This window comes from Thalassophryne amazonica, chromosome 15, assembly GCF_902500255.1.
Source record: "Thalassophryne amazonica chromosome 15, fThaAma1.1, whole genome shotgun sequence".
Taxonomy (NCBI): Eukaryota; Metazoa; Chordata; class Actinopteri; order Batrachoidiformes; family Batrachoididae; genus Thalassophryne; species Thalassophryne amazonica.
In genome coordinates, this window is record NC_047117.1 from 39,773,349 (window position 1) to 39,790,105 (window position 16,757).

General features: G+C 43.4%; 1 protein-coding gene across 2 annotated transcripts in view; it reads left to right on the forward strand.

Annotated features, from left to right (window-relative positions):
• The window catches only part of dlc1 (DLC1 Rho GTPase activating protein), a 338,881-nt gene that overhangs the window by 275,987 nt on the left and 46,137 nt on the right, over positions 1–16,757 (forward strand). For both annotated transcript variants that reach the window (XM_034187341.1, XM_034187342.1), the window contains 2 exons: positions 3,539–5,202; positions 9,986–10,165. In XM_034187341.1, the coding sequence (XP_034043232.1) occupies positions 3,539–5,202; positions 9,986–10,165 (1,844 nt within the window). The remainder of the gene's footprint in view (positions 1–3,538; positions 5,203–9,985; positions 10,166–16,757) is intronic.

A 16,757-nucleotide genomic window follows, 5' to 3' on the forward strand; every position in this document is an offset into this window, starting at 1 on the left:
CATGAACACACTCTCCCCCTCATTAAAAAGCAGGAAAAGATCAAATGCTTTGAACGTTATGGCTTTGTGAGCATTGGCCAACTCCACTTTGCTATTTACACAATATGTAATGGAAGTGCAAAGTAAGGGGCAGGGGGCCAAGATGTTTGTGGAGTCACTTAAAGAGACACGAGCAACAGTGGCCTCCAGTGGCCACCAGGACGCTGCAATAAGCAAATTAGACATCTCATGCAGAGCAAAAGGTCACTTAAGCACTTCTGCCCAGAGGTTATTCTGGGTGAGCTTAGTGGCCACGAGTGCAGAGAGAAAAAGGCTCTTATGAATAAAGTTGACTATAAAGAGGTGTTTAGCTTTAAGGTGAGTTTTTATGCCTCTGTGCAAAACAAAATTAATCTTAATACGATCTTTGAATTTAATTATTTCCAGTGCTCAGGCTGTACTTGTCATTATGAGTGACTGTTAAAATCTCTCCTTTCATTTGTAGTGTTGATTCAAATTACTCTTGACATTTAGATATTAACTGCGAATACTTAAAACTTGGTGAATTTAACAGGAATTATATTTTCTTAACCAAAACCATGCTTATACCTGCAACAAGATAACCAAAGTCATGTCATCTGGTGTCTGTTGGGTGTCTTGTAGTTAGTTGTAGGATTTGTCAGAATTTTGTGTCTAGCCTCTGTCATAGATGCTCTATGATCCAAAATTTAATTTTATGTTAATACCATGCTTATTTATCATCGTGTTATTGATCAAAACCCGATCAACACAAACCTTTTGAAAACATTAATATGAGCGAAGCGTTACGCAGCGGCGCAAAGATCACTCATGGTACAGGGCGTCCTTAACAGGAAGTGCCAATTTATCAGTCACAGTGAAACAGGAACTGTTCAAATGTCAAACACTTCCTGGCATGGGTGGAGCTAGAGCGGAGGCCGGGGTTTCACTGGACTCCCCTGAAATCTGATTGGACACAGATGATTGACATGTCACAGCACCACACGTCTGGTTGAAAGAGCTGCATTTTCAAATCAGTGAAGTCACATTGACTGCTAGGTTCCTCCTGTCCAGTAGTTTGTGCTGTGTACCACAAAAGTTCTAAACTTAGAAGAAGAAAAATGTTTGCTCCAGATTTGAACTGAACACGTTGTTTGAACTATGGACTTTTAATCACACCAAGCTTATATTGGTGAGTAAATGATCTTATTTTATGTCAGAAATGAGGTCCAGGATGTTAAAAGCAGCATTTCTCCTTTAATTTGGGTGGATTATTGTTGTTGGTTTATTAGTGCAGCAGATAACTGAAACAATCCTTCAAATGGTGATATAAGCATCAAATTCTGCACAAATACAGCTGGAGCTAAATGAATGGAGCAACTTTAACTTTTGTCCCCTGTACAAACTGAAACTGACCTTTTTCACCATTATTGCTGCTTTTACCTCATAACTCCATAACATTCAGTCACAGATTGTCCAAACTATAACTTTTTGGAATCTTTATGATCAGGCAAATAATTTGGTGTAGTTTTCTATATGATTGGAGCATCTTTTAATTTAGATCAGCGGTGGGCAACTTGTTCTACAAAGGGCCAAGAGGGTCCATGTTTTCTTTGTAGCCACTGATTCCACCAGGTGATTTCACTGATTAACTGAGTCCATCTGCTCAAAGTGATATTAATCAGTGAAATCACCTGGTGGAATCAGTGGCTACAAAGAAAACCTGCACCCTCTTGGCCTTTTCTGGGACAAGTTGCCCACTCCTGATTTAGACTCTTGTGTAATTCTTCAGTTGACCCCGACCTGGCTGCCTATTGAAGATTCAAGTGGCCAATCAGTTTTTTTTTTTGTTTTTTTTTAAAGAGTTAATGTCTATGGATTATTTGTGCTGAATTTGATGTTTGTATCACCATTTGTAGGATTCCACTCTAAATATTTTCTTATCTGCTGCACTATATATGAGATGTAAGATGCTGCTCCTCAGTGTTTCTTGGTGGTTTGGTGGTGTTTGCTTGATATTCTGCAAATACTCGGGTGACCAGATTCTTGTTCTTGTCACCCAACTTCAGCTAAAATCACCCATCAGAATTTTTAGCACCTCAATTTCCCCTGATGTACCATGATCCCACCAAGACACACAAATGTTAATTCCTTCTACCAGCTTTCCAGTTGATCGATAAAAACAGTAACTGTGAGCACTTTTGGTCCAAATCTTGCCTCAGATGACCTTATGTCAATCCCAGCACTTTTTGCAAACCTGGAGATGTTAAATTTGCTTATTAGCAATAAGCTAATAAGCTTGAAAGCTCTGACTGTTTTTATTTTATTTTATTTGCATGTTAAAAGATACCAACATGGCTAAAAATAGTAGGTTTACTCTAGGTTTACTTTTTCACAAACCAAACTTTCACAGCTGAATATGCAGAAGTTTTTATGGTTACTTACAGAAATTTTGTGGACACTCTAATGACTCAGTGACTTGCTAAATGACTCCATTAATCTGCTAAACACAGAGAGTAGGTGTGTGTTGAGTGGAATAAGCATTACATCAATCAGAGTGTGATCTGTCATTGGATGTAAAAGTGAAGAAGTGAACATGGTTCATTGGTATTTAGATGGTGACAAGAGAGAGGTTTTCTGGAGGATTGTCTGCAAGCAGCAGTAATGAGCACAGTACTTCTGAGACTTAAACATTTCACTCATCTGTGTTGGGTGGAATATTGCCGGGACACCTACAGTGTGGGCTGCTCTCAAGAAAGCTGGCTGCAGAAGAATAGAAGAGAGCCTTTATTGTCATTGCACATACACACATACAACATTTGTCCTCTGCCTTTAGCCCATCCTAATTACAGTTAGACACAATCCAACCACTAGGAGCAGTGGTCAGCCACAGTCCAGCACCCAGAGACCAACTCCATGTAGAGATGCTGCCTTGGTCAGGGGCAGAGAAAGGAGCAGACCCTAAATAAGCATGTTTTTGATTCTGGGAGTAAACCAGAGTGCCTGGAGGAACCCCACGCAGACACGGGGAGAACATGCAAACTCCACACAGAAAGGCCGGGAATCAACCCCGCAACTCTCTTACTGTGAGGCATCAGGGCTAACCGCTAAGGTGCCGTGGCGCCTAAATTGATGCTTTAGGCTTAACATGTAGTACAAATTGCTACTGTCCCAGTTTTTTGGGATGTGTTGCAGGTCTTAAATGCAGTAATGAATTTATATTAACAAATGAAATGAAGCTGAGCACACAAAACATGAAACATCGTGAGTTTGTGCTATCTGCAGTGGAATACAAGTCAAAGTTCATGTTTTGTTATTGTTGTTTGTTTTGTTTTTTTTTTTGTTGTTTTTTTTTGGGGGGGGGTGTGTGTGTTCTTGTCATTGGTTTCTGATGGCCCCTCCCAGGTGGCAACATTACCAACAAGTCATTCAACCAACTTTTAGTTCACGGTTCTTTTTTAAAGTTGAGGAATGTTAGCAAATGAATTGTGCTTAATGAAGCTCTCATTTCCACTCTCGCTTTCTTCCTCTTCTTTCCCAGAGTGAAGATTCAGATGAAGATGAACTTTGTGCTATCAGCGGCCGTTGGACCTTCCAAAGAGACAGCAAGCGCTGGTCACGTATGGAGGAGCTGGAAGTTTTCTCTATGCTGCCAACAGATGCTATCATGCCGCCATGTCTGAAGGATGGCGTTTCTCAGACAGGGAAGCTCATGCTCTGTGAAGGCAATAGCTCAGAGAGTGTGCTGACTGACTTAAGTGAGCAACCTGAAGTGGGTTCTGTCCACAGCAGTGGGAGTGGCGGGCGAGGCGAAGATAAGAGCCATGGTGTTGCCACGGCGACTGAGAGTGTACCCACTGATTCCACTCGTGCCAACTCTGTAATGAGCATGTGTTCATCCTCAGGCACAGGTGGGTCAGGGTGTGCTAATGAGGACTATCTCTCTGATGGCTTACCTCCATCCCCCTTGGAGACATTTGGGCAGTTCACATTTGATATGAAAACAGGGATGGTAGGAGTTGGAGGAAGTCTGGAGAAAGGAGGTGGCAATCTGAAAAGCACACGTTCACGAGCTAAGAGCTTCCTCAAGAGGATGGAGAGTCTTCGGCTCCACAGCAGTGCCTCCTCCAAGAGGAAGAAGAAGACAAACACCAGTGGCAGGAAGATAGAAATCAGTGGCCCTGTTATCAAAGAGGGTCTAGATGATGATAAGTTGCGTCGGTTGAATTGTGTAGATATCTCCAGTATTACCCTCCATCAAAATGTTAATCATAACTCCTCAAGTTATCCACCTCAGGTTATGACACTTAACCGGAATCCATGTGTTTCCTACTCCACGCAGACCAGCACCGGCAGCACCGGCAGCAGCCAGTCTGAAGCCAGCAGTGGAAGTGCAGTGAGCACGCCGAGCCCCGTGACCCGCACTCGAAGTCACAGTGCAGCAGCAGGATCGAGTAAAAGAGGGGGGATGTATTTAGAGGGGTTTGACCCTTTCAGCATCCTTAATCAATGTTCAGATAAACAGCCATTATCCCAGCGTAAGCCTGCCTCACCAACACGACGCAAAGCTCGTAATAGGCCGACAGCTAATGAGCAGAACCACAGGAGCAGCTGCAGTGCTCGAGATAATGTTAGACAAGTAGAAGAAGAGGAGGGCAAAATGCAGAGCATGATCTTCTTCTACTTACCAGAAGGACACAAGCCTGGAACTTTTCCCAAGTCCCTGTGCAACGGGAGTTCACACACCAACAGTAGGAATGATAATGGGAATACGGTTATTCTCAGGGGACGGCAAAGCAGGCATCAGCGTTACAGCTCTTCGGGTTCTGTTGAGAGTCGGCTCAGTTTCTATGACAATGTCCCGTGCACTGAGAGAGAAGAGGTGATAGGGGAGGAAGGAGGAGATGTGCACAGACTGGAGGAAGTTCTGCAGCACGTCAGCAGCCTCCAGAGCTTTGTTCATGTCTGGTCACAGGCTGTAGCTGGTGAAGAAGAGGAAGATGAAGAAGATGAAGAGGAAGAAGAAGACTCTGATTCAGCACTAGATTCAGCCTCTCCGTGCCTGTCCTCCCCTCTGCAAAACCAATTAGAGGAAACTGAGAATGGAAGTGACCGAGACAGCACAGGAATTCTCAGGGAGGGAGAGGATGGAATGAGAGAGAGAAGGGATTCTGGAGTTGGAACATCTTTGACGCGCAGCAACAGGTCAGTGGTGAAAATCTAAAATGAATTTCTAATATATAAGAAAGAACTTGTACTACAGCTGCTAGTAAAAAGCTTTCAGTTGTGTCCCTGTGTATTGCCAAAAATTAATTAATTACTAGCAATAAAAAGTAAGTCCCTTCAGCTGCTCCCTTTTTCCAGGGTCACCACATTATATCTGAGGTGGATCTGCATGTTGATTTGGGGCACGTTTTGCGCCAGATGCTACTCCTGACACAACTCCATATTGAATGGAGAATGGGCACGGGTGGGTGTTGAACTGGGAGCCAGGAAACACTGAGGTACTGTCAGAACATGTTTAAAGCCACAGCAAATAATAAACAATGATACATACTGGGCCTTATCTTGACGATGTATAGTGCATGGTCTAAAGTGCACAGCACAAACTGCAGTTGAAGCATGCCCAGCTGCTCTATTTGTTTATCTGTTTATACGGCCTGTAATCTGAATGCAAAATAAGGTGCGAGTGTACAAAGGGGTTGTATTTAGTGACTTAATTCATCATGAGTGTGTTTGGCCTGTAACATGAATGACAGCAAGGATCTGTCATCGCCTTTAATGCCGCGTTCACACCCGACGCCACAAATGTGCGTCCCTCGCCTGGCAGTGGATGCGCCACCATGTGTCTCTGCTTGGGCGGAAATTTCACTGCAAAAATTCTCCCCAATGCATCATCAAATAGGAAGAGCTTCCATTTCGCCCGCTGTCAAGTCAACATGGCAGACCTTGATCACATGGAGCAAGTTGCTGTGCTCTATTTGTAACCTGAAAAACGCCGCCAGCAGCACTGCCCCCAGGTTCACAACATCCTCATGAGATGTTCCCAATTCAGGGAGTTTCATCATTTGCTGCAGGAGCTGCGTCTGGATGACGGCCGCTTTCAGTGGTACTTCTGCCTCTCCAGGACCCAGTTTGAGGACCTCCTGTCCTGTTCACGCGCGCACATGTGAACAATTTAAAAAAAAAGAAACAAAACTGGCTGCTGCTGCAGTTCTTGACTCTCCCCTCCAACTCTGTCATAATTGTGTTATAAACCAGTCACCATTTGTTTTATTATACATCTTTGTAGTAAATAAAATTATTTTCACGGACGAATCGTTCACATGTGAAGACAGAAAAAAAAAAAACTGTCTGCTGCTGCAGTTCCTTGCTCTCTCTCCCCTCAACCTCTGTCATAATTGTGTTAAATAAAGGACAAAAAGGACATAAGTCCTGCTCACAGGCTGATTGCCAGAGACAGGACATGTCCACATCAAGTATAAACTCCAGACATCTCCACGTCACTACATATCCAGACCCTGATTGGTCACGGTGGCGCGACAAGACGAAAAAGTTCAGATTTTTCAACTTGGGGAAGAGAGCGACGCAACACGATGCAACGCGATATCGCGACACAAACATGCCAATCACTCAACATCGCTTTATGCATGTTGCTTTATTCGCATCCATCGGGTCGCATTGCGTAGCTTGGACTTTTGTGGTGCCACAACGCATCCTTCCATAGGGATTACATGGCAACATCTCGCCGTCATCGGTGTGAATGCGGCATAAGAGCTACATTGCTATTTAGAACAACTTTTAGTTGGTAACAGAAGTCAGGCATTAAGCCTGTGCATGTTGAGCAGAGGAAAGCACGGGCCATCTGAAAGGACAACAGCCACCTGGAACGTTCCCTGTTTGCTCCTCTGCTGTCAGGGAAGAGGTACCACACTATAAGGACACAGACTAATAGGCTAAGGAACAGCTTTTTCCCCAGAGCTGTAGCCTCCATCACCCGACCCTGTTCCCCTCCCACAAACAGACATTCAGTCACAAATATCAACATGTGCAATAAATAATACAGCCTGTTTTCATACATATTATCCTACCTCACTAAGCATTAAGCACCTGAATAATTTACTAAGCACTTTTTTTCTTCTTCTCTTTTGGTATTTTAAGAAGGTCTTGCCATCCTGTTATTCATTGTTCATTGTTTTTAAAGCTGCTGTTGTGTTGTTTTTTTGGGTATAGCTGTTTAGAAAATGCCACCAGCATTTCATTGCAGAAATGCAATGACAGTAAACATCTGTTCTAATCTATTCTATTGTGCTACATGAATAGCAGTAAAACCAGGTTATGCCCAGGTCTATGTTGTGATCACTTCCACTGTGCTGTGCACTGGTTGGTGGTGGGAGCGGCCCACTGAGGCTTCTTACCTTATGGAATCTGCTGAACTCTTTGAAATGCTTCACTTTGGAATGCTCTCCATAGAAATGGTAAATGGACTGCATTTACAGTATATAGCGCTTTTCCATCTGCATCAGACGCTCAAAGCGCTTTATAATAATGCCTCACATTCATCCCGATGTCAGGCTAAAATTATTTTCCTTAAACTCAAACTGAAAGCAAATATCTACAGCTTGATAGAAATTAATTAAAAATGTAAAAGCCAAGATGAGGGATTGCATAAGTAATCAGTTTTATTGCCAGTTGTCTTCAGACAAGTCAAGGGATGGATTCATGAACATTTCCAAGTCACTAAATATGTCTTGGACTTTATTTATAAAGAAATACAAACAATATGGCACTCTGTGGTAAATCTGCATGGAGTAGACTGTTCTCAAAAACTGATTGACTGTGAAAAAAGGAAAAGAGAGAGGAAAGCCACCAAAACACCTGGACAACCCAGAAGGCTTCTATGGCTGTGATTGGAGAAATTGTGCATAGTGCATGTTTTGCATTTTGTATCCCAGGTTATTAGGGCTGCCCCAAACGATTATTTTGATAATCGACTAGTCACTGATTATTTTTGCGATTAGTTGACTAATTGGATCATACGTAAATTGTGGCTTAATGCACCAGCGTGCAGCTGCTCTTATATAACCATCATTAGCTTCAAGCTTGAAGTGTTTAAAGTATGTGCAAATTAAAAATAAAGACAATTAAGATGATAGTTCATTCAACTTTTACTTAGTAGCAAACTCATTCATTGAAGAGGAACGTATTTTTAGTACTGTAACATAGCGTTATAAAACATCAACATTATCACATTTCGGATTCAAACATGACATCACTCTTATAACGTTACAGTAAACACATATGTGTGCTAAGGCTAATGAAATGATCATTATTAATGTTAACATTTACAGCTAAGCAAGCAATTGACTATAGACATTAATGTTAGCGGCTAACTAGCCAGTTAGCTTACCGAGATGACTCTCCCATTGTCAGAATCAGCCACAACATGTTTCCTTCTCAGATGCTCCTGCATCACCATTGCACTGCCATGAAAGGCAAGTTCTGCCTTGCAGATTTTGCATTGCATGTTTTTCTCTTTAATTTGATTAAAATGCTCCCGAACGTTTGAGCTTCGTTGCCATCTAGCCATGCATGATATTGTTTGGACGTAACTTTTCCTGTGACATCACAGCTGACCAAGATTACCACTACTGCACATGTGCGTCAGTGACAGAAAGGCAGACGAAAAAACAGCAGCAGTTTTGAGAGAAAAACAAAGCTTAAAAAAATAAATGATTACATTGATTATTAAATTAGTAACCGACTATTTTGATAGTCAACATAATCGTGACTAGTCCACTAATCATGGCAGCCCTACCAGTTATAGAGATTCATGATGAAGTGGTATAGAGGAGGATTTTCTTTCACCAAAACATCAAATCTAGGCTTGCATCTCAGATGTACCTTCTGGCAAATTGTTGCTAAACTTTCAGGTCTTCATTTTAAGAAAATCCTCCTCCATACCACTTCATCATGAAGCTGTATAACTAGTGATACAAAATGCAAAACTCCATGCAGATTTACCACAGAGTGCCAAACTGTTTGCATTTCCTCATAACTGATGTAATAAAGTCCAAGACACATTCAGTGACTTGTAAATGTTCATGTATCCATCCCCCGACTTGTCTGAAGAAAATCGGCAATAAAACTAATTATTTACAGGTATTACTATAAGGGGGCAAAGGTTCATGTTTCAAACCTAACCCCTGCCACCTTTCTCCATGTAATATGGAGTTGCGTCAGGAAGGGCATCCGGTGTAAACCTGTGCCACATCAACATGCAGATCCACTTTGGATCTGCTGTGGTGACCCCGAGTGAAAACAAAGGTTCAGCTGTTGGGACTTTTTATTTACAGGTATTTTACCAAAGTTTTCCATTACTTATGCAACCTATGATCTTGGCTTTTACATTTTCAATTACTGTATCTCAAGTTGTTGAGATTTGCTTTCAGTATGACTTTAAGGAAGATAATTTTAGAAATTTTTATTTTTTGTATTTTTATATTTGAAAATGCATAAACAAATGTGTGAAATACCCAGCCCGGTCTCGCATGTTTTTTTTTCGTGGTCCCGTGAGGAAATGAGTCAAATTCCTAACCCTGCTCCTACCCCCAACCCTAACCTTAACCATAACCTAATCTTACTCTTTCTACCCACCCTAACCATAACCACCCCGACCCCCCCGCTTCACTTTTAATTTCGTGCAGCCATCACGGAATGAATGAGAATGAATTTGTGCTGCCGTGATGAAAATGAGACACTTTTCGTCACAATATCACGAACCAATAGATTAATGTATGTTTCATGCTGCTGAATCATGACTTGCCGTGAGACTGGGTTGGAAGGAGAACTCCATGTTTAACCACCAAGTGTTCCGGTACTTTTGGAGGGCACTGTATATCAGTGCAAATTGTCATAACACCACAGTGTTGTGTGTTTGTTTTTCACATCCTTATTTGTAACCTTTGGTTCTCTGTCTGTACACCAGGCCACAGAAACTCCGATGGCCGAGCTTTCAGAACTCTCATCGTCCCAGTTTGGCCTCCGCCCAGCTCCAGATTAGCTGCCAGTCTGTGCTGCAGATGAATTTGCTGCAGAAACTTTCCCTGCTGCATCTTACTGCTCTGCTGGAGAAGCACACACCTATCAACAAACACGGCTTCAGCTGGTGAGTGAACTGGAAGAGCATGTGGCGCGGACGTGGCTTTAGCAGATGGTGATGTGGTGGGCTGGTTGTCGGTTATTGCTTTTCCATAGTGCATGTTGTCTACAATCAGATTCATAGAAGTTTAACCCTCCACCTGTCCTCCCACTCCATCCAAGCAGCTCCCCTCCATGTGCAGCTGGTGTCGTGTAGCTGCAGCTGATCAGACGTCAGCTTTGACATTCTTTTCAAGGCCTGTAAAGTTATTGCATATTACCACAGACAGAATGACAGAAAAATCTTTAAAGCCTTTGACGTCACAAAAGCTTTAAAGATCTCCTGCTGATTGGTCAGCTTCACAGTGGCATCAGTCAGCTGTTCACTTTTTTGTGCTTCCATTTCCACACCATTTCTTTTGAGGATGAATGCAAGACATGAGCAAAATGACAAATGGCTCACAAGAAGAAACCATCTGAACCAGTCTGCCAGTTCCTCCTGTAGTGTGACCTTTTCTGTGAGGAGGACTGCTTCTTGTCTTGTTCTTGTGGTCTGTGTGTAATGCTACACATGTTCCTCTGGTGTGACTGACAGCTGCACGACTATTAAATTCTCATAATTCAGTCAGGCTGAGTGGTCTTGTGTCCAATTGTTTCTGTCTTGGTTAGTTAGTTCGTGTCTTTTTTAACATTGTTCAGTGACAAACAAAATGGAGAATATTTGCACTGCAGTAACTGACAGCAACACAGTTGGTCGTAGTTTAACAGTGATTGCATTCTGAAAAAATGCAGGATCCCCACTCAGCTGGTGGATATCACAGGTAGCCTCCGTACACAGACACTGTGAGCGCTGGGCGACACAAAGGCAGAATCTGTGACTGTTGGGAATTCTGGTATTCATCAGGGATCTGTGGCTCCTTCACTGTTCACTGCTTGCTTTTGCTGAATATTGGGCAGGATTGTGGACACCAGCGGTGTAGGTGCCTTTGTTAGCGACGGAAAAGTTTGATTTCCAAACCAGGCCATCATTTTTACAGAATCAATGGCTGCCCTGAATGCAGCACTTGAGAAGCTGAGTGAGGAGGTGGAGTGTCTGGGTTTGCAACCATCCTACATAAAAACTAAGCTAGATAGATAAATTTATTGTCATTACAAGTGCAACGAAACTTCTTCCCACCCAGTCACCTCAGACAAAAATACAATTAATCCACAATTATTACAAGTTGAACGTAATAATTGCACACATCAGAATTAGAACACCCATACATATACATTTGATTGTTTATGTACAGTGGTCCCTCGCTATAACGCGGTTCACCTTTCGTGGCCTTGCTGTTTCGCGGATTTTTTTTAGTCCAATTTTGCATGCTTTTTTTTTTTTACAGTGCATTGTGTTCCGCGGCCTCATCAAGCAGTCGGTCGTGACACCGTGAAGGGAGAGCATGCGCATTGTGTTCTGCGTGTCTGTTTATAAGAATCTTCTCGCCCAGAAGAAAAAAGTGCGCCAACAACTACCCATAACTGTGTTCTACACTCGGAAAAAGACACCTGCAGCGAGGTATGAGTGGAAAAAGACGTGACAGTGTAGCAGCGCCAGGACGAAGAGGCGCGATCAGAGGAACTGTGAAATACTGGTCAGTCAATATTAATAATTTCTTATGTGTCCAACCTCGTACGTTAATCGTTAAAATTAAATTTGTTAGTTCTAAAAGCCATCATAATTATTTATAGGAAAACATTCTATTTTTATTTCTCAAACAAATGTTTGGGCCTGAAAACAGGTTGGTCTTATTTTTCTACTCAGGTTTGAACTTTGAGAGTGTTTACACACGAGAGAAAAGTGAGAAAATGTTCATGCCTGATTGAGAAAAGTGTATAAAGTGTGTAGTGACTTAGACTGCTGGGGGGTTCCCATGATGCACTGTGCGTTTCTTTCTCTTTTTGCTCTGTATGCACCACTCTGCATTTAATCATTAGTGATTGATCTCTGCTGTCTTCCACAGCATGTCTCTTTCCTTATTCTCTCCCTCAGCCCCAACCAGTTCCAGCACAAGACTGCCCCTCCCTGAGCCTGGTTCTGCTGGAGGTTTCTTCCTGTTAAAAGGGAGTTTTTCCTTCCCACTGTCGCCAAGTGCTTGCTCACAGGGGGTCGTTTTGACCGTTGGGGTTTTTCCGTAATTATTGTATGGCTTTGCCTTGCAATATAAGCTTATAGTTAGGGCTGGATCAGGTGACCCTGAACCATCCCGTAGTTATGCTACTATAGACGTAGACTGCTGGGGGGTTCCCATGATGCATTGTTTCTTTCTCTTTTGCTCTGTATGCACCACTCTGCATTTAATCATTAGTGATCGATCTCTGCTCCCCTCCACAGCATGTCTTTTTCCTGGTTCTCTCCCTCAGCCCCAACCAGTCCCAGCAGAAGACTGCCCCTCCCTGAGCCTGGTTCTGCTGGAGGTTTCTTCCTGTTAAAAGGGAGTTTTTCCTTCCCACTGTAGCCAAGTGCTTGCTCACAGGGGGTCGTTTTGACCGTTGGGGTTTTACATAATTATTGTATGGCCTGCCTTACAATATAAAGCGCCTTGGGGCAACTGTTTGTTGTGATTTGGCGCTATATAAATAAAATTGATTTGATTTGATTTAGTGAGGGTTTTTACAGCTTTAAAACGTCTATAATAATTGTAAAAAATAACGCTGGCCACTTCGCGGATTTCGCCTATCGCGGGCTATTTTTAGAACGTAACTCCCGCGATAAACGAGGCACCACTGTACACTAAACTTTTAGACAGTCCATCATTCAAATTGAGGCAATGTGAATGTGGGGGGCTTTCATTGATGTTCTTGACTTCCTGTTCACCTGAAGTGTATTTGTATGTGGCCAAAGTGTTGAACTTGAAGAGACATTCGCTTATCTCTTATGTCTCTGTGTCCAAGTCCTTTGAGACCAAGAGACTTCTGAGAAGGGTTTCTGCAGTCATGAGGTCCTCGAACAGGATGTGATACCATTGGAGGAGAATGAAGGTCCAAGTTTTAAGGTCCTGGTTCTATCTTATTGTGTGTTTGTGAGACTTAGCTGCTAGCCAGTCACCTAAGGTGATATTTTTGGTGTTTTTGGTACTCTGTTTGTCCAGATGATTATGGATACGGCTGGAATGTCTTTGTGTCAATTGAATGGACACTTTGGGAGACTCAGATGTGAGGGAGCAACAGTGATGACATTTTGTCCATGTGTCATGTTCTTCTGGTCATAATCCAGCACACAGGTGCCTCGGTGTTGAGGAGCCCAGCAACAAGAAAAGGCCAACGAGACACCCGCATTTCCCCTGGCTGCAGCAGATATAAAGATAGCTACTTTCGAAATGTGGAGATGCACCACTTTACTGTCTGTGTGCCATCCAGGATACATGGTGTGGTGGCCACAGCAATATGCAGCACCAGCACATGCTCCCAGAAGGGACCTACGTAACAGGATGTAGAATGTTGTACTCGTGCTTTCGAGCCGTCCCTGCGCTCTCACATGCACCTCACCAGGAAGAATGTAACTCCAGTCCGACTGTAAGTTCTTCAAAGTTTGCTGAATTCTGATACATGTTCCCCTTTCACACGTGTCCCACTAATGAGACAGAACATTTACTGACATCAGTGGGTGAAAGAGCAGTTGCCAGCATCCATGTTTTATATCACTGGAAAAACTGATGAACAGAAATTGGTCGCAGTCAAACTATAATGTACAGAGTTATAGAGTAAATATGCAGACAAATTGTAAATCACTCAATCATCCAGTCGCTCCCAGCATTACGTGTTTTGTTACCATGTGATGTAATGTTTGAAATGCTTTTCATATGTGATGTAAAGAATTCTGAAAGCCAAAAACACCATGTTTATCTGTGCGTGTCCCGCTTTTCTTATTTTGTTTTACTTGAAGCTGTCCTTTCTGACAGGCAGAGATGAGATCATAACTTAATCTTTTTCCATTTTTTTCCACATTGTGTTTCTGAGAAACACTTTGAGTCCAGTGATTGCTGACTGTTGTAAAGACAAGCTTGTACTGAGTCGCACATTACATCTGTTTGCTCAACACACTCACACCCATGTGAGCAGATACACAGCCATAAATCTATGGGCACATTCTTGCGAAATGATCTGAACTGCATGTTTTAACTGAGGGTTACTGGTGATAAACTTGTTGTTCATGCTCACATACACACATACAATTATACACCATGTACAGTAGGTCCCACCTCTTTTACCCCCAAGTCTCCTGCTCTGTTCTCCACTTATCCTCTGTTTATCCACCCATCTCATAGACCTCAAGTCAGACTTCTACAGCCACCAAGTTTTCTTCTTGCAGGCACACACAGAACACTTTCTTAAGGGCCCATCACACTTAGGAAAAATGAGTATGAATGAAGCTGAATCAGGCTGAATGGGGGGGGGGGGGGGCACAATTTGTGCTGCATCTGGGAGGGAATAAGAAATGCCTAAGAATGCTTTCTGAATACTCAGATTGTGCCCGACCCACCTCGAATGATCCCTGCACATGCCGTGTGTAATAGCTCCCGAACGCAGTTCGAATGTAGGTGGAACACAGTACAACTAATGAAACGCTGCTAGAATGCAGCAGGAATACTAGCCCCATCACACCAGGTCACTCCAGAGGCCGAATGAGCCCGAATGCCATCCGAATGGAAATTCCGCCTACATTCGGGAAGTGTGGAGGTGCAGCAGAAAATGTCAGACACCATTCTGAGAGCAATCTAAACAGTTGGGCACAGTTGCATGGACAGCCCGAATGTAGAGAACATGCTCTCACTGTTGAGGTGCGTTCCAGGTGGAAAACTGTTGAACGCCAGTCGAAGTGCAGTCTGACCGCAATGTACTGCATTCTAAATATTCAAGGTGACACCCCAACAGCATTTAAACACAGCTCTGGTGGCATGGAACGTCACCTTACTTTGGGGGAAGGAGCCGGAGCTTGTACGGAGGAAGGTGGAGTGTAACCAGATAGATCTGGTGAGCCTCACTTGCACGCACTGCTTCTGCTCTAGAACCACTCTCCTTATTGGGGGTTGGACCTTATGCTTCTCTGCAGTTGCCCAGGGTGTGAGGCACCAGGCGGTTGTGAGGATACTCATGAGTCCCCGGCTGAGCGCCGCTATGTTGGAGTTTACCCTGGTAGATGAGAGGGTCGCGTCCCTGCACCTTCGGGTGGGAGGGGATTCTGACTGTTGTTTGTGTGAACAGCAGTTCAGAGTATTCAGTCTTCTTGAAGTCCCTTAATGGAGTCCTGTATGGTGCGCCAGTGGGGGACTCCATTGTTCTGCTGGGAGGCTTCATTGCACATGTGTGCAATGACGGAGACACCTGGAGAGGCGTGATTAGGAGGAACGGCTTCCCTGATCTAAACCAGAGTGGTTTAGATCAGAGTTTGTTGTTGGACTTCTGTTCTAGTCATGGACTGTCCATAACAAACATCATGTTCGAACATATGGATGCTCATAAGTGAACATGGTACCAGAGCACCCGAGGCTGAAGGTCGATAATCGATTTTGTGATTGCATCATCTGATCTGAGGCTGCATGTTCTGGACACTTGGGTGAAGAGAGGTGCAGAGCTGTCAACTGATTACCATCTGGTGGTTAGTTGGATCAGAAGGTGGGGGAGGACTTTGGACAGACCTGATAAGCCCAAACGGATAGTGCGGATGAACTGGTAATATCTGAAGCTCTGTCCGAGCAAAGCTCTGGTGGAAGTCACTGAGGTAGTCAAACAACTCTGCAGTGGCAAAGCCCCAGGGGTTGATGAGTTCTGTCTGGAAATGCTGAAGGCTCTGGGTGTGGAGGAACTGTCTTGGATGACAGTTCTCTTCAATATTGCGTAGACGTCTAGGACAGCGCCAAAGGACTGGCAAACTGGAGTGGTGGTCCCCGTATTTAAAAATGGCCGCTGGCATTGTGTGCTGGCAGTGTGTGCCAATTACAGGGGCGTCACATTACTCAGGTCCCCTGGTAAAGTCGCAGTCGAGTGTGAAGCCAGGATGAGGATCAGCACCTCTAAATCTGAGGCCATGGTGCACAGGAAACCAATGGATTACCTACTGTGGGTAGGGAATGCGGTCTTGCCCCAAGTGCAATTTCATTTTCCTGACAAACACCCCCAAAAACAACGACCACTCTGAAGGACCAATAAGCAAAAACGTTAACGTTTCAAAAATTCTTGAAAGGGTAGTTGTAAAACAGCTAACTGATCATCTGCAGAGGAATGGTCTATTTGAAGAGTTTCAGTCAGGTTTTAGAATTCATCATAGTACAGAAACAGCATTAGTGAAGGTTACAAATGATCTTCTTATGGCCTTGGACAGTGGACTCATCTCTGTGCTTGTTCTGTTAGACCTCAGTGCTGCTTTTGATACTGTTGACCATAAAATTTTATTACAGAGATTAGAGCATGCCATAGGCATTAAAGGCACTGCGCTGCGGTGGTTTGAATCATATTTGTCTAATAGATTACAATTTGTTCATGTAAATGGGGAATCTTCTTCACAGACTAAAGTTAATTATGGAGTTCCACAAGGTTCTGTGCTAGGACCAATTTTATTCACTTTATACATGCTTCCCTTA